At 32.3% G+C, this 18,299-nt stretch overlaps 1 protein-coding gene across 4 annotated transcripts in view; it reads right to left on the bottom strand.

The window, feature by feature from the left end:
* Window positions 1-18,299, bottom strand: part of LOC145318699 (uncharacterized) — a 136,870-nt gene extending 118,571 nt beyond the window's left edge. For all 4 annotated transcript variants that reach the window (XM_080160145.1, XM_080160147.1, XM_080160148.1 and 1 more), the window contains exons 1-2: window positions 17,610-18,299; window positions 757-980 (exon numbers count right to left, since the gene is read on the bottom strand). In XM_080160145.1, the coding sequence (XP_080016271.1) occupies window positions 757-796 (40 nt within the window). In that variant the 5' untranslated portion in view covers window positions 797-980; window positions 17,610-18,299. The remainder of the gene's footprint in view (window positions 1-756; window positions 981-17,609) is intronic.

The raw sequence follows: 18,299 nt of genomic DNA, 5'->3' as shown, positions 1-18,299 counted from the left end.
CCCTTCCCACCAGTTACATAAAAAAACAAGTTTTACACCAACTCTATGCCAACTAAATATTCAATTTTTGGCAACTTCAAATGGAATTAATTGGCTGAATAGATGCCCCTGATTCTAAGTAAATATAAAAAATGGAGAATGCATACAGAAATATACTTAATGAGGTGAGCAGAAGGGGGTTTGATCCATCCCTTAGGGGCCAATCCCCATGACTAGGGTCTACTCCTCTGACATAGCAAAGGGATTGTCAAGGTAAAATAGTCACACATAGGAAGCGTGAAAATTAAAGGAGGCTTTTGATAACATTGATTATGGACAAAGACTAAATTTTGTGAAAACGATCCATATGACGTCATAAAAATGAAGGATTATCCTTAAAAAGGTTTAAAAGGGGGTATCAAAAATTGTGAGGTTGCAGTCAAAATATTCTAAACCCTGTGTACGCCACTGAGTCTATTTTAAGTACAAAACAGCTCAACTATTTTAACAAAAATAATATAAACACCATCAACGCTAAAAACAAAGCCTAATTGGTCCAGCGGTTACTGCCAAGGGACAGACAACATTCTACATGGATTTCCATTCCAAAGCATCAATAGTAAACACACTTGTATTAATCCCAATTTGAATAACCTTTTCTATAAACTTTTGACTGTCTTCTTGTACCTGCAGATGTGATTATGTAGTAACAACAAATAAAATATGTAATCTTTTAGAGTAGCAATAATCTTCAGCAATTTAAAGTCCGACTTTCCTGAAAGCTTGAATCTTCTGGGCTCACCCGTGTTCGACCCATGCCAGAAATTGGCGGGAATTACACAAGTGCGGGTTGCAGTTAATGTCGTCTTTCTTGTCTAGCATCATCATGTCAGCTGATTTGTTAACATGGCGCACACACGAGGAGTTCACATAACGTAAATTGCAAGGTGGGGGAGTTGGCTACAGCGGTCAGAAAGTTAGGACTGGGCTTGGTCTTCATTCTGAAAAAAAATATATCCTATTATACAAAGTAGTAATGTTTTTTGTCTGTTTATTTCAATATAAAATAGAATTTTTAAAAGGAAAGTGTACTTCACACCTAGCTGTTTTCATTAATTTAGGCATGTTAAAATTTTCCTTTCAATTTCAAACTTTGGATAAAAAATTCCTGTAACAATTAGATACAATTTAGACAGTGTAACAACTAGCAGTATAACTGTTACAAGAAAGTCTGTGCATCCATTAAAAAAACATGCTTACAGTACCTTTTATGATTATTATAATATTCATTTGATTTTGAAACAGTGATTCCTAGAACAACATTGTCAATTTAAGAAGCATTGGGCTATTTTACTCTCTAATCCTAATTTTACCACTTGTTTTTAAAAGGTTTATTTTTTTCAATAAAGAATCTTTACTATACCATTATTATAAATCTTGCAAAGTACCATTTGATTCCCTTGATAAAATGTAAATGTTGGTTTAGGTTCCCATTCAACTTTTTATAGCCTGCATAAAAATACAATATTTATATAAAGATCTCTTTAGACACACCTCTTTTCAATTGGGTTGGGCCGGATATCCAGGCATTTTCAATATCTGACCGGATACCGGATATTAAAACTATCTGGATGCCAGATATCCAGCTGATTTATAATGCCGGAGATCTGGTAATTTGCCGGCTATTGAATGTTAGTCAGATATTAGGCCGATATCAGATATCCGGCATTGGAAATTGGCTGGATATCCGGTATCCAGCCAAAAAAATTATCCGAACCCAACCCAACTTTTCAACACAACTTTGGTATTGCAATGATAATGTACATAATTAACTTTCAAAACAAACTTGGACTTTGTTTTTGAGTCTGTCTTGATATCTCTTATAGTTTCTGAGATAGGATGGAGTGGGGGGGGGGGCATTTTATGCCACCGTTTTCCCTGAATTAGTGAGGGGGCCCCATGAATAGGGTTAATATCTAAACACAAATAATTAAAATACCCAAATATTATAGTAAAGTTGTATTTTAATTTGAATGCTTGAAAAAACCAAAATGTAGTTCAAACAAGATGTGTAGGTTTATACAATATACATATATAAATGTTAAATGTAAATGTATATATTTTCAAGAGGTTTAAAAACACTGCAGATATGTGCAAACAGAAAATGTTCAATTTTGATTATAAATGTGTATTTAAATCCTTTCTGGAGGAAAGCTTTTCCATGACTATAGCATTTCTTTGAAGTTTGGAGCTTAATTAAGTATCATCTTGAATACGAGATCTAAATGGATAAAACATTGGCTGATAAATCTTGTAAATTCCCAATGATGTTACACAAAATTACCTCTTCTGTAGATTTAAATTAGTAGTCGAAACGTTTGGACACTCAACTTTTCATATTTAAAATTCAAAAAGGCCCTAAAGTTATTAAATCAATGAATAAGAAAACATTAATATAAAACTTTGGGGACTAGTGTAATAAACAGTCCAATGTCCCCTCCCTTCCTGTCTAAAATTCCTAAATGCCTATACAATTTTTATTTAAGCCAATAATGCTTATAAAGTTAAACGAACAAACACTAGCAAAATAGAAGCTTCGCTTCTTTTATACATTGAGCATTTAGATAGATTAGAAACTGGTATAAAATTTAGTTTCAACATTACATGAAAAGATTCTCTAGCTTAATTTCATTCACAATTTTGGTGTAGTAAAATAAATATACAAACAACCAGAAGAAGAGAGGTTAAAAGTGGAGAGGAAAAAAAGAGAGAGAGAGAGAAAGAGAGAGAGAGAGAGAGAGAGAGAGAGAGAGAGAGAGAGAGAGAGAGAGAGAGAGAGAGAGAGAGAGAGAGAGAGAGAGAGAGAGAGAGAGAGAGAGAGAGGGAGGAAATGATTAGCCCTTGAGAAGGAAAGAAAGTTTAGAATTAATGTAATAAGACTGCAGGAGAGTCAGGTAAAAAAAGGGAAAGTAAAAGTCTGTTAAGGATAAAACCCATTATTTGACAAGTGGGCCATAATTCAACTCACCTCCCTATCCCCTTTATTTTTGCATTTTTTTCCTTAAACTTTGTGCTTTGAATCAGAATATGACGTAAAAAAAAATTTACCAATTTGAGGCCAGTATACACTGTAATTGGCCAATTGTAAAATTTATAGTGGCCTCTCATTGGTTAATTTTTTTGACGTCATAATCTGAGTTGGCCACTTTTACTAGCTTCAGCTCTGTAAAAATTGAAAAACTGTGACGTTAGCATATAGTGGCTCTGTATACGAAGGGTTGCGAATGGAGGTTGCAAAAAAATGGCTTAAAACCATACCAAAACCTACATAAAGCTTCACTTAAATATAGAACTCAATCAAACATAGCGTTGTTGTAAAAATATCAGGTCAATCAACAAATACATTTTCTTATTTGAAAAAGAATGGGTTTCGTTTTGGGTCTGGGTGCATGGGTTTGAGTGCTATGCTAAAGATTTGAAGGATATTGCCATGGCAATGAATTAATAATAAACCTCTAGTTCTTGTCTTATTCACTTTTTATGTGCTGGAATTATTTCTAGAGGATATATTTTACAGCAATGGTTTTAGGCTAGATTTAATTTATTTTGATAACTTTATAATTTAACTAAGTAAATTATTTCTCGTATTTATTCGAATCCAGTGGATAGGAACCGGTTCTTATCCATACGATAAAACTATGTCTAGCATCGTATCATATCCAGCTTTCTACGAATACAAAAATGTACAATCATAAGATTAAAACCAGTTTTTTAGCCCATGCCTTCGGCACCTCGGGGTTAAAAACTGGTTTTAATCTTATAATTGTATATTCTATATCCGCGGAAAGCTGTTTTTAATACGATGCAAGAAATTAAATATCTATTTTTACGTAACGCAATCAAAATTATCAAAATCTGCTTACTATCGAATAAGAAAAACTTTTTAGAGTTGCTAAGCTTTTTGATATTCTAACCAACAATTCTATCAAGCATAATCTTTTCAGTTTTTAATAGAATCGTTTTGAATGTTTTGCATATTGTTTCATTTGTTTTAATCTGAGTCATTTAATAAACAGTTAGGGAGTTGAATCCATTTTTATAGAAGCAGAACTATAATCTATGATTATGGTTTGGACCCTCTAAAACTATAATCTACCCTTCCACTTTCCCCTCTCTTGGTGAAGATATCTTTAACGCTGATACGATTTTTGAAATATGAGATTCCACTTTCAATAGGGGCGAAACTGAAATCATACATTTATGTTTACATATCAGCGTATTCATAAACATTGATTTCCTTATTTATATCGACATAATAGTAATGTATCATTCTACTTTCAATAGAGCCAAAACTGGAATAATACATTCAAGATAACATATCATATCTTTGAATCGACATAGTAGAAATGGTACATATTAGTTATTTTTTTTTATATTTTTATTAGTTTGAAGTTTTTAAGAAAAACCTAAAAATAAAGGTTGCTAACACTTAACAATCAGGCCCATTTCCGGACCTTAATCGTTCAACGCTCCCCCCCCCCCCCCCACATATCATCTCTGCTCCTATTAGAGTTAGATGGCAAAAAAAAATTGTGCCTGTTCCCTGTTTAATATTAAATTTCCGACTTTAAGTGAGACAAATTCATTTTTTGCTTACTTTACCCTTTCATTTAACAACTTTATTTTTTAAGGTTAATTAAAATGTTAAATGGATGTAATTTCCTTTTTTTGAAGCTAGAACATTTTTTTTAAGAAAATGTTTATCTTAAAGTAAATTTTATATTAGAAATCTCAAAACATAAATTTTCTTATTCGTTGGCTTAACAACTTTGGGGACTTTTACTGAATTTTGATTGGTTGGTTAACCACTACTATCTATAATACAAAGTAGAACCATGTCTGTCTGTCTATCTGTCCATCCGTCTGTTGCTTAAGATCTCGGTAACAACTGAACCGAACGGATACTACTCTTCAGGGTATATACCACCTATTGGTCCTGTTGTGGTTTTAAGCTATTTTCTTGGGGGGTGGGACAATCCCCCCCCCCCAAAAAAATGAAAATTCCTCACCCCCCCTAAAAAAAATTCTGGTGATGCCCATAAATTATGGTCGCAGCACCAGATTTTTTTTATATCTAGAGGCTAGGGGCGAAGCCGCTAGTACTTAAAAACCTAACCATTCAAAATCAAATAAAAGTCCCCAAAGTTGTTAAGCCAGCCAATAAGAAAACTTTGGGGACTAGTGTAATAAACAGTCCATTGTCCACCTCTCTTTCTGCTAGTTCCCAAAGTTTTATAATAACGTTTTCATTTTTGTTTGCTTAACATCTTTGGGTACTTTAACTGAATTTTAATTGGTTTGTTTATTTAGTATAGTGGCGAAACGTTTCAACCACTGATGGCAAATTATAGTAGGGGTATTTTTGGGAATGTACATCCATTTATCGGCTATTGTCTTATCCCTTTAAATCCCTGGTGGCGATAAACGTGAATTAAAGAACCTAGAGGTTTTGGACCAGCTAAGAAGGTAATTTCAGTCCATTGTTCCCTACCTCCCTGGGTACAATAAAAGTTGTCTACAGGGAGGGAAAAATGGACGAAAAATTAAATAAATTCTGTCTATAATAACATGATAAGACAGAATGAGAAGGACAGTAGCACCCTGTAATCCTTATCAGAAAGTCCTGAATGTCCATTTAAAACATTTTACAAAGTTTTTTATATTAAGAGATATAACAATATAAATTGATAAGATACATACAAAATGTTATTGCTTCTAAGTGACGTTTTCTACAAAAGGGTTGGTAGAAGTCTGTATGTCTAAAAAAATCACTCTTATGGTTTGCAGGTTTCTATAACTATGTCTTTTTAATATGTTCACTCTCAGCAAATAAGAGAGGGTTTAAATTTCAGTAGTACCCAAAGTTTTATAAACATTTGTTGAATTTTTAAATTTGTTTACTTTTATTTAATCTTAATTGGTTGATGAAAACTGGCATTGTCAAAACTAAACAGACAAGATTAATTGTTAGTTGCATCTGTTTTCCAGTTTTGTTAGTCCCGAAGGGGCAAAGTCACAGTCTAACAAAACTGGTGTTCATATTACTACTTTTTACTTTACTATTTGTAGAAAAATGTCTATAATATAATACAATACTTGGTTTCAAGTATGGATTAGACGGGTCTGATCCAGCGAATATTAATTGGTTTCGTAGACATACTGGAAAATCATAAAAAATCATGGACAGAATGACGGACAGGCAGAAAACTGAATTGTAGAGTACCATCGCATTTTATTCTTTCTTAGTTAGTATTTGTTTCCAGAGAGGGAGGAGATAATTGACTGATTATTACAATAGTACACAAAGTTTTACAATAACGTTTTCTTATTCGTTGGCTTTGATTGGTTGATTAAATTGTGTTTATAAACATTTGAACCACTAATTTTAATCTACAGAAGGGGTTATTTAGTGCGTCATCATTATGGATGTGCATTAAATCATTAAAGATAAAAAAGGGTGTGCAAAAAACATTAAAAATATTCAAACTGCTTGGCTTGTGTGAATAGTAGAAAAATGCTATGTATAATTATATCGTTAGAACCGACATGAGCTCTATTTTTTGAAAATATGAGTACGATTTTTGTGCTATTTTTAGTTTAGAAGCTGTATTGATAAATGTGAGAAAAGTGGAAATTTTTTTTTGAGTTTTAAGTCAGTTGGGACATTCTACCACATAGCTCATAAATTATCACAAATGCTGAGCTTCTAGAGCGCAGTGATATGTCAGACATTAAACTGACAATAAAACAGAGAAAATGGAGATGGTTGGGGCACACTCTAAGGAAAGGGCATGATGATATAATCAATCAAGCCCCACATAGGAAAGAGGAAACCAGGTAGACCAAAATCAAAAAATAGACTTCCTAATGGTTCTAACAATATGCGTAACATTTTTCTACTATTAACACAAGCCGCGCAATTTCAATTTAAAAAATGTCTGCATTTTTTTTTGCACACCTTTTAGCTTTGCTTAAGTGAAAGCTTTTTATTACATTAAGTTTTAAGTCTTAAGTATGTGTTATAACATATAACATAGGCCAAAGTTAAACTTTATCTAAGAGTGATAGGACAATGGCAGATTGGTTATCATACCTTTTTACATAAAAATGAAATGGTTTGGCAAGGATAATTAATATTCCATCGTCCTTTACCATTATCCCAAAGTTAATTAAATCTATAAGGCCTTTGAATCTAATATATTAAGCTATTTGAAATATATCTAAATCTATTTTTACAGTTTTAAAGTCCTGAGATAAGAATTACCTTTACATAAATTCAATCCACCTACAATGAAAGCCAAAATAGACAGGCAAATTTCTGGATTCTATTTTGTACTTCAGTTTGAATTTTCATTGGATTGAAATAAATGCACATTTAAAATAATCTTTGTCTAAGAAAAGATAAATATACCATGAGTGATTTTATTTTATTTTTTGGGCTAATTATTATCACTGAGAGAAAAGTAAAAATAAGTAATTTTTCTGTTGATTTTTTGGTATCTGTGTATATAAAAGGAAACGGCATTATCCTCTTAGGAATTTTTTTACCAATTTTGAAAATTTGGGTACTCCCCCCCCCCCCCTCCTAACAGAGTCTGAATTCAATCTAAGGCAAAGTCTTGGTGAACTAGACTTTCCTTTGACCTTTTCTCCCTTGCCCCGTCCAGACATACAGAGGCAAGGGTAATAGTAGGGGGGATTGAGTGTAAAGGGGAAGAAAAGGGGGAGGCGGAAAATGTTTAAATTTCGAGTGCTGTGGCCAGAGATGTTCATTGTCGGGTGGGTACTCAAAATTTCAAAAAACTATTTTAAGTTAGGTTAGGTTAGGTTATAGGCTAGGGAGCTGAGCACTGCGGCCAGAGATGTTTGTTGTTGGGGGTACTCAAATTTTCAAAAGAAGGCGTCTTAACTTTTTTGCTTTTTATTTAATTAAGATAGCTAGCCGGTTCTTTTAGTAAGTAATAGATGTAAAATGGTCCATAGAATTTAGATATGCAATCGGTTTTTATGTAGACCTCTTATTTTTTAAGTAATTTAAGTTTTAAAAAAAAATAATTAAGTCGGTTTTAAGGTACTAAATGCAACAAAATAAAAGAAGAAAATTGCCAGTATGAACAAAAATAGTAAGATCTTTAATTTGACACCTTACTTTTAAAATTCTGTTGAGTAATTATTGAAAAAATCAATTTTTTTAACCTCGGTTTAATAAATACTTTAAACCTAAATATTTTCTTAAACAGACAAAAACAATATGGGTTCATATATCAGAAAAATATTACGAATCCAATCTAAGCAAAATTGAAAAAAAGTAAAAACTTAAAAAAATAAAAATGGCCTAAAATATTATATTTTTACAGGCAACACTTAATTTTAACTATTAAACTAGCCAATCAAAAATCTCAAAAATTGACAAATCAGGAAGCTTCACCTCAAAACTTAACCAATAGAATTGACAAAAAAAAGGATAATGTTCATACAACTATACAATAGATACTACAATAAAAATATTGATACTTACATAACATGTAAAGAATGAAAAAGTATGAACAAATATGCTTCCGTCTGTTTATAAACTTCAAAACAATGCAGTTAAAAATGCATTATTGTTTCTTGTGTTTAAAAAATATCTGTTACAGTGTATGTACATTTGTTTAGGTTTTGCACAGTGGGATCTTTTGAAAGAAATCGGGACATCCCAAAAATCTAAAATCAACTTTTATCTATCCTAGGACCTAATAATGGCTGTAAGTAGACAGCTAGAAAAGAAATTTTTAAAAAGTATTAATTTTTGGTGGGTTTATGCCATTTTTAAAAAAGGTAGTGAAAAATTTCTTTTCAGTTTTGATGATTTTCCAGATTTTTTAACACAATTTTTTCAAGGCAACAAAAAATACATTTATGTTCATCTTATGAAAAAAAAAATTTATTGAGGTACTTTTCAGATACCTGTACCAATGTCTAATTAAAGAAAAAATTTTAAAAAATATTTTTTTGGTGGTGTAAATTGATATTTTGTGAGAAAATTTCCCCAAAAATATTAAGATTTTTAACCCCAAAAAATCAGTTTTCTCCATTTTACCCAAAAACGGACAGGAGGCCCTGGGTTTTGCAATAACAATATTAATATACAACATGTATTGTGTATAAAACAGTTTTCACAACCTGGGGCCTCTTGTCTGTTTTTGAGTAATTGAGCATTTTACATTGCATGGTTCTAACAATTTCGTTCTTGTTAATTTCAAATTTTCCCCCGCTAGAGGGGGAAGGAGTCATTTTAGAGCCCAAAGTCAACTCTGCAATATTTTCAAACTTATTAAGGCGGATCTTTCTTGACTTATGCATCATTTGCCTGTGGCGAACCGTTTCGCTGTTATTTGCCGCCGTTGGCGTGATTTTTAACGATTTTTGCCGTTCTCGCGGTTTTAATGGACATTTAAGGGATAAAGGAGTCGTTAAATAAAGATGACTTAAAAATACTTTTATTTTATCAATTAAATTTGCTAAATTTCATGTTTTCTAAAAAAATTTGTAGTTCTAACTGGTTTTGGTCCAGCAGAAATTCAAATTTGGAGATTAATTATAATATTGCAAAAACATTATATACGCATCAGAGAGAGAGAGAGAAATATACGTTTGAGAGAGAATATAATTTAAGTAATTATGCTTATATTCTTATACAAACTTTAAATGAAGATAGCTAGACCTAGAATAAAGGTATTAACACAAAATCAAAAGTGTTTTGAAAATTATGTTATTGTTGTTTATATCTGTAAAAAAAATATTTGAAAACATGCCTTATAAGTGTCCTATTTTACTTATACTGGACCTACCTAAAAATGCCGGGACTCGAAATGGGTGCACCTGTCGCTATATTCTTGTTCACAAACATTGTTTGCATTGAAGAAATATTTCCATAGACGTTGATTTTGTTAAAATATTCGTATCCTAACTAAAGTTATGAAGTTTTATAGATTTTTTAAAAATAGGGTAGCTTTGCTCCTCCAAAACAGCAAGACATACTTACAAAATGCACATTAGAAGTTAACAGAGGCAAAATTTAAGTTATTTCTGAGTTAAAGCAAAAGAAATTACATCATTTCTTCAAATACAAGCTTATTTATTGAAGTTTACTTTTGTCTACTCTAAATGTCCCGTTTTTTGGCAAAAGATCCCACTGTGTTTTGTTCAGGTTTTGTTCAAGTCAGCCCTTTAAAGCCAAAAATTATGATTCTTAACCCTTTACAGTCGGGCCCCTTGCCGCACCTTAATCAGTCGGGGGGGGGGGGGGGGGGGGGCGTTCAACGCCCCCCCTAATTATCTCAGTTCCTATTAGAGCTAGAGGGCTAATTTTTTTGTGCAAGTCCCCTGTTTGATAATGAATTTCCGATCTTTTATAAGTCTAAGTCAATTTTCGCTTCCTTCACCCTTTTATTTAACAACCTTTGTTTTTAGGTCTTTTTTTATTTAAAAATTTCAAACGGCTGTAATTTTCTTATTTTTGAAGCTAGAAGAAAAATTTTTTCCCAGAAAATGTTTATTTTTATGTAAATTTTACATTAGAAATATCAAAATATAAATTTCAGCGGCCGCAGCTGTACTTGGCAGCTGCCAGCCGCCGCAGTCGACGGTCGGCGGGAAAATGGTGGCGGATCTTCATGAAATTTTAATACATTATGTAGACATGTAAGAAAAGCATAAGTTTAAAATTTGAAGTCTCTAAGTCAAAAATTGCGGCCACAGGAGCCTTTTAAAGATTTCTGAAGACCTGGAGGATCAGGACCTGCAGGATCATACCTGGAACCTGAAAGTGACTTGAACACCTGTATTTCATACAAGGATGTACTACTAGAGGATTTTTTAGTATTTTGGTATGATAAAATGCTTTGTTTTAGTAAAAAAAATATTTTTTCTCTCTACCTGGATGACCCTGCCAGGTTTGCTGTCATCCTGTGCCCGCCAGGATGGAGATATTCAAAAAATTCCAACTCTCAGTTATATGTCATACCCATACTTAAAAAGTCAAGCAGTTTGGGCTCTTTATCTTTCACACACAGAAAATGAGATAGAAAAAACCGGATGGGTTAAAATAAACTTATATTTTTTATTATAGTTTTATAAAACTTTTTCAATTTTGCTTAGAATGGATTCGTAATATTTTTCTGATTCTAAAGGTATATATGCACCCATATTTTTTATGTCTGTTTGAGAAAATATTTAGGTTTAAAGTTTTTATTAAACCGAAGTTAAAAAAATAGATTTTTTCAATAATTACTCAACAGAATTTTAAAAGTAAGGTGTCAAATTAAAGATCTTACTATTTTTGTTTTTACTGGCAATTTTCTTCTTTTATTTTGTTGCGGTTTATTACCTTAAAACTGACTTAATTATTTGTTTAAAAAACTTAAATTACTTAAAAAATAAGAGGTCTACTAAAAAAACCGATTGCAAATTTGAATTCTATTTTACATCTATTACTTACTAAAAGAACCGGCTAGCTATCTTAACCCATTAGTGCCGAACCGGGTTTTAAAACCCGGTGCCAGAAAATGTAAAAAAAACGGTTTCCGGCTTCATAATTGCATCATTCTCAGTATGAATCCCCCCTCTACTACCCTGGCTTTCATTTCCCCCTGGAGCAGGCAGTTTTGCTTACTTCCGTTTGCCGGTATGGATCAACCATGTTTGAAAATCATGACAATTCAAAATACCCCATCTAACTTTTTTGTTTTTATAGTAAAGTCGCTGATTTTTTTCATTAAATCTAAAGTTTATTGACAAGTACATCTATTTGTGAATTCGTTTTATTTAAATTATTATTTTTTATATGATTTTTTTATCGTTTTTTTTACGCCCTATATAGGTCCGGTTCGGCATTTCCATTTTGAGTCTGAAATTTTTATTACCCGGTTTCACTAATAGATCTTTTTTGACAACAACAACAAAACAGGTTTTTTTTACCCGAAATCGCCGGCTAAACACGAAATTTGAAATAAATCGCTTCATATTATACTTGTAGCTCTTTAGATTACATGAGGTTGTGTAGTTTTCAATTATGGATCGTATCAAAGTTCTAAAAAGTGTTCATCTCACTTTTGGCGTTCAAAAATTACATTTTTCGATTTTTGGTCAAAATAACCGGGTTTATACAGGTCAACCGGGTTTTAAAACTGGGGGAAAGCACCAAAAACGGGTGTTAATGCCTGGTTGGTATTTATGGCCAAGCCGAACCGGGTTTTTTTGCAACTTTCCTGTGCACGCCACTAGAGCAAAACAAAAAAATACGAATTCCGTTTTGACCATTATAAAGCTTCCCTGAAACTTACAGCTCGATCGGCCCATAAAAGTAACGCTTGGCACTAATGGGTTAAATAAAAAGCAAAAAAGTTAAGACGCCTTCTTTCAAAAAACTATTTTAGGTTAGGTTAGGTTATAGGCCAGGGAGCCGAGCGCTGCGGCAAGAAATGTTTGTTGTCGGGGGTACTCAAATTTTCAAAATTTCAAAAAACTATTTTAGGTTAGGTTAGGTTATATTATAGGCTAGGGAGCCGAGCGCTGTGGCCAGAGATGATACAACTGATACAAGCAACTTTTACTATAAATGTCTAAGGATTTATTTACTCCATCCACTTTTAACTCACAAATCAGACCAAATTGTTCAGTAATTGATCAGTAATTTACCACAAAAATGCACAATTAAATAAGCAATTAATCTCTTAGTGCTTACTCACACGGTGAGAGATTACTAGGGAAATATTAAGATGAAAAAAAAGATGAACAAAAAAATTACAAATATATACAATTGAATTAATTAATAAACGACTTTTTAAATTTTGAATACTCATTTGATACCCTTTTTAAAGTATTCTTTTAAAATAAACAAAACATCTTTTATATACGCTCTTTGTATGTTTTGTTTATTTAATTAAGAATATACAACAATGTTTAAATTATATATAAAATCTATGCTTTTTTTCACAATTGACATAATTTTGAAATAGTATGGTACATTTCTATTATGTCGATGTTAAAAAAGGAATGGAAGATTACAGAAACATAGATATTAAAAATGTAAACCATGATTCCAGTTTCGCCTCTATTGAAAGTGGCATCTTACATTTCAAAAATCGTATCGGCGTTGAAGATATCTTCACCAAGAGAGGCAAAAGTGGAATCTTACATTTCAAAAATCGTATCGGCGTTGAAGATATCTTCACCAAGAGAGGGGAAAGTGGAAGGGTAGATAACAGTTTTAGAGGGTCCAAACCATAATCATAGATTATAGTTCTGCTTCTATAAAAATGGATTCAACTCCCTAACTGATAAAGCTATTAAAAATGACACAACTCTTTTTGCTAATCGTTTTGATTAAAAAAAAAGCTTAAGATTTCAGAAACTACTAATTTGATTGATTTGTCTTTTTTAGATTTATACTGGCCTCTCATTGGTTATTTTATCGTATGACGTCATTTTTTGGTGCCACTTTGCGCTCTCTTTCGATTTTTAAAGTTATTTGTAGCAAGCGATTGACTGCCGAGCCCTAAATTTTTCTACAACGTAAAATGTTTCTATACCATTGAACAAATAAAGAATAAATCAAGTAATTTTAAAACTAAGGTTATTTGAATTTTAAATTCAAGAATCATAGTACAATTTTACAATTAACCTTAATTGGAATGTAAACAAAATAATTATTTAAATATTTGATATTTTAATAATGGACCTATTATAACTACATAATTTTAGGTCTTGGACAAAGTAGCCTCTAGGACAAAGTAGCCACAGGGCATTTGCTTAAGAAATATAGCCTCCTAAGGAAAGTGTTAATAAAGACCATGGCCGCAGCGCTCGGCCCTCTGGCCTTCCTAGCCGCAGGGCGCCCGGCCCCTAGCCTATAACCTAACCTAAACTAAACTAAACATTGTAAAAACAATATTTATAATTATAAGAACGATATTAAAAATTGTAAAAATCTACCAACTAATTTTTGTAAAATCCACGAAATTCTAAAACACCTATGTATATATTTTCCTTAGGAGGCTACAAAAATCTAAGGACTAGCAACCTAAATTGACGTCACAATATCCATTCTTATAGATAATTTTTTACTGTTTGTATATGATAAATTCCCAAAAATATACATGCTAGTTTCTTCTTAAAAACCGATTATCTTTTTAATGCGAAGCTTTTCTATAATTGGGGTCGGTCCGTCCTCACGTCCGTCCGTAAGTTTTTTTCGTTGATTTAGTCATGTTAAAATTGTCTTATCGATTTCAAACTTTGCTTGGTGATTCCTGTAGTAGTTAGGTACGATTCAGAAGGCGTAGCATCTCTGTAATCATTATAAGAATGTCCGTACGTCCATTTTAAATATGTTTTTTTTTACTTTTTTAACAACTAATTTTTATTTGATCTAATTATCCGATTGATTTGATTTTTGGTATACTGATTCCTGGGACAACAAATTACAATATTATAAGCGAATCAACTCTATAATCAAGTCCTAAAAATGAAAGAACACTATTCTATATCAATCAGTTTTTGAACAAATTTACTTATAATTTTGCTTCGACTCTCATACATTTATATTCTGATTATTCAGTTCTAACACTATACAAGTGTTAATGTCCTACTGTTTCAGTGCTTCGCTTTTATGGATGTTGTCATCCTTGTTAAAAGACAAAGAGGTTTTAAGATTAATAAGTTCTGACATTCTGTCCGTCTGATTTTAGAGCTTCGCTTAAATGAATATTGTCATCCTTTGACTTAGAATAATAATAACTTCGAAAGAACCAAAGAAGGGGTAATTGGTCTGTTCATTATTACACTGGTAACCAACCACTTTACCATATTCGTTGGCTCAGAAAATTTGGGAAATTTTTAATCTACAAAAGGAGTAATCTTGTTTCTCACTATTGGGGATGTATCTAGATTTATCGGCCATTGTCTTATCCCTGAAGATCCCTGAGATGAACAAAATTTCTACACAAAATTCCCAAAGTAAAGGACAGACATCTTAAAATTTTACAACTTTTCACTAACTTTATTCATGGAAGAAGGGTACAACGCTGCATTGTTCTAATAAGTTAAAAACCTTTCTTCACCGTCAAAATTTACCAGCTACCAAAGGTAGAGCTCAACACACAGAACTTTATTTAACAAGGTTTGACGTCCATTGCAGGGATCTAAAGGGATAAGACAATGGTCTATTTATACATTACCAATAATGAAATACAAAAATACCCCTTCTGTAGATTAAAATTTGGTGTTAGTTATGTTTTAGCTAATAACAAAAATGTTCGCAGGGCGGCGTTTTTCTATTTATTTCGGTTTCTCTGTGGTGGTACCCTCTCCTAAAATAGTTATAAACCTTCCCAGGACCTATGAGAAGCTACCCTGTAAAGGAGAACCTGCTCGGTTGAGCGGTTAGCGAGATCCTTCAAACAAAAGACAAACAGACAGACATAGCTACTTTATTATAAGGATTAGTTCACCTTGGAATCTTAGGGGATAAGACAATGGACGATATATTTATGATGATGATCAAATCAATCCCTTTTGTAGATTGAAATTAGTTTTAACCTACCAGTCTAGATATAATAGAAGAACCCACAATATGGTGTCCCTGAAAAGTAATTTTTTTTAGAAATTTGACAAACTCAATATCTAAACCCAGCACTCTAACGAAAAGATGATGATAGTCAAAAAAATAAAGTTCTGGGTCCATTATTTCAGCTTTATGTAAATTTCGATATTTTCCTACCCCCCTTATGAGGGTCAAAATTTTATTGCATCAGAACTATGGCTTCATGGTGCTTCCAGCTCCCAGGAGCAGAATCAGGAATCAAAGTTTGTTTATAAATATTTCGCGCTTAGTCTTGAGAAAATCTCAAACACCTCTAAAAAAGGCATATCCCCCCCCCCCCCCCCACCTCCCAAAAAAATGTTTGGTTTTCTGTTATTTCTCAGGTTAAGACCCAGATATTTTAAAACGGACTACAGTTCCTGATTCTACTCCCCAAGATCTACCAAAAATCTACCTATTGTCGGACTGCTTGGGTTTTGGATTTTGAATAGTGATCATCACATATTAGATTTTAAAAATGTATTTTATGCTGCCCTTAAATTACAGAAAGGTAAAGTTGAAATTTATCTATTCCAGATATTATTGTGCAAGTAAATTCAGCTAAACGGTCACAGCTAGGAATAGTTGACAGCCGATAAAGTGTAGCAGACAACCTACATTTAAGAATGGCTACGCTCCTTCTAATAATTATACCTTTGTAAAAATGTCTTTTATTAGGTTAATCATGATCTAAATTGTTTATTCATTCCACAAAAATACATAAAGAGAAGGAATCTATTATTATTGTTCTTAACCCGCCCTAATTATGTACATATGACCATATCTATGTTGTTGACACCATCCCCCAAAATATATATGGGGAAAAAACCTGTATGATTGCTTTTAACCTAACCTAATTAATATAAGTATTGTTAAAACTTTGTACCAATACCTTGTTAATAGAATCTCTTTGTTACTGGGGTTGCAAGCGAAGATTCTCTACAATTGTAACCAAGAAACGTCCGTCTATTGCACTAGAGAAATTCAGTTGGAAGAACAGTTAATCACTAAGAAATATGTCTAACTATAGAGAATCTTTGCTGCTAACCTGTTTGTCAATTAAATATATATGCATGACAGTTCACTTATATTTTCTAATTAATTATTCATTAATAAATCAACCTTCAAAATACTAAAAATAATGTGTATTTAGCTGTCTGTCAGGTCAGCTGAATTTAAGTTTCCGATTGTGTACATAGTTTTCTATTACTATCTCAATATTTACTACTAGCTAAAAAAAAAGCTTAGAACTTCCAAAAAAACTCAAAATTTAAAAAATTTACGGATTCTGGGTCCAAAAATTGAACGGATTGCGGATTTTGAATTCCGGCTTCAGATTGCCAACCCTAATTATGATTCCAAATTTAATCAAAGGTCTTTCAACAAGCCATGTATATTACAGTTTCTTACTGTGTGACTTATATTTGAATATTCAACATTCATAAATGAAAACCCCATGTATTGTAGTTTCTAAATATCTTTATGTCTGTCAGTGTATTAAATCAAAGGGTGATATAATTATCCTAAATATCTTATTTTTTTAATACTGATTCCTAGGACAAAACTTTCAATATTAAAACCGAAGCATCTCTATAAACAAATCTTAAAAATGTAAGTATGTCCTTTAAACAGTATCCTGTATTGCAACAAATCTTATTACAATTTTGTCGAATCTTATACATTTATATTTTGCTTATCAATATTCAGTGCTGACACTCTACAAGAGTTAATGTTCGTTTGTCCTACCGTTCCTGAGCTTCACTCTTATGAATGCTGTCATCCTTGTTTCTATTCATTTCTGTTTTGAATTAGAATTGAGGAAACAAGAAAGTTGCTGTTCTTTTGGATTATGTGTTTTTAAAGATATACTTACAGTCCAACGTTAATACTTTAGTTGCAGAGTAGCAGCGCTATCAACAACTATGACAACGTCTATCAAACAATTTACCTTTGAGAAATGATTAGGTGAAATAAAATAGTTCTCCCCAGCCATAAAACATCATTTTTTATAAAACTTTGTAACAATAATTATTTTTTGTTGCTTTCATATAACTCTAATTGGTTTTATTATTCTATATAAACTTTTTCACCTTTATTACACTTCTATATTATCACATGTAATGCCTTCATTAAACTAAATATAACCTCACTTATTCAATTTTAATTTATGAATCTCATATTTTTTACATATAATGATTTGTGTTTTTTGTTACAGGCACTATAGATTTTTGACTAATTTTGCTTTTTTCACCAGTTTATATTTTATACGTCTTTTTAATCAGTCAAAACTATTGCTCAATATTTATGTTATTAAAGAACTTGGACCATGGCAAAGGGGGGGGGGGGGTGGTCCGTGGAGGGTTCTGACACTTGCACCAACAAAAATGGAAGGCTGTTGATTATTTTTATGTGGCTGGGGTTGGGGGGAGGAGGAATGTTTAGTGTTGTTGTGTTTTAAAGTCAGGTAAACTATGCTGGTGGCTCTTATCAAACAGAAAGAGAGAGAGAGAGGCTATGTTGGTGTGTGTGTGTGTGTGTGTGTGTGTCTGTGTTTGTCAAAATATGTATACAGTTTGTACATTGACTATAGAGCTGTTTCAAACACACTGACTCTCAGCTATCTTCACTATACACTCAC

The sequence above is a fragment of the Acartia tonsa genome, chromosome 5, assembly GCF_053477335.1.
Source record: "Acartia tonsa isolate MP-2025a chromosome 5, ASM5347733v1, whole genome shotgun sequence".
In the NCBI taxonomy this organism is placed as follows: Eukaryota; Metazoa; Arthropoda; class Copepoda; order Calanoida; family Acartiidae; genus Acartia; species Acartia tonsa.
This window is presented reverse-complemented; position numbering and strand designations above follow the sequence as displayed.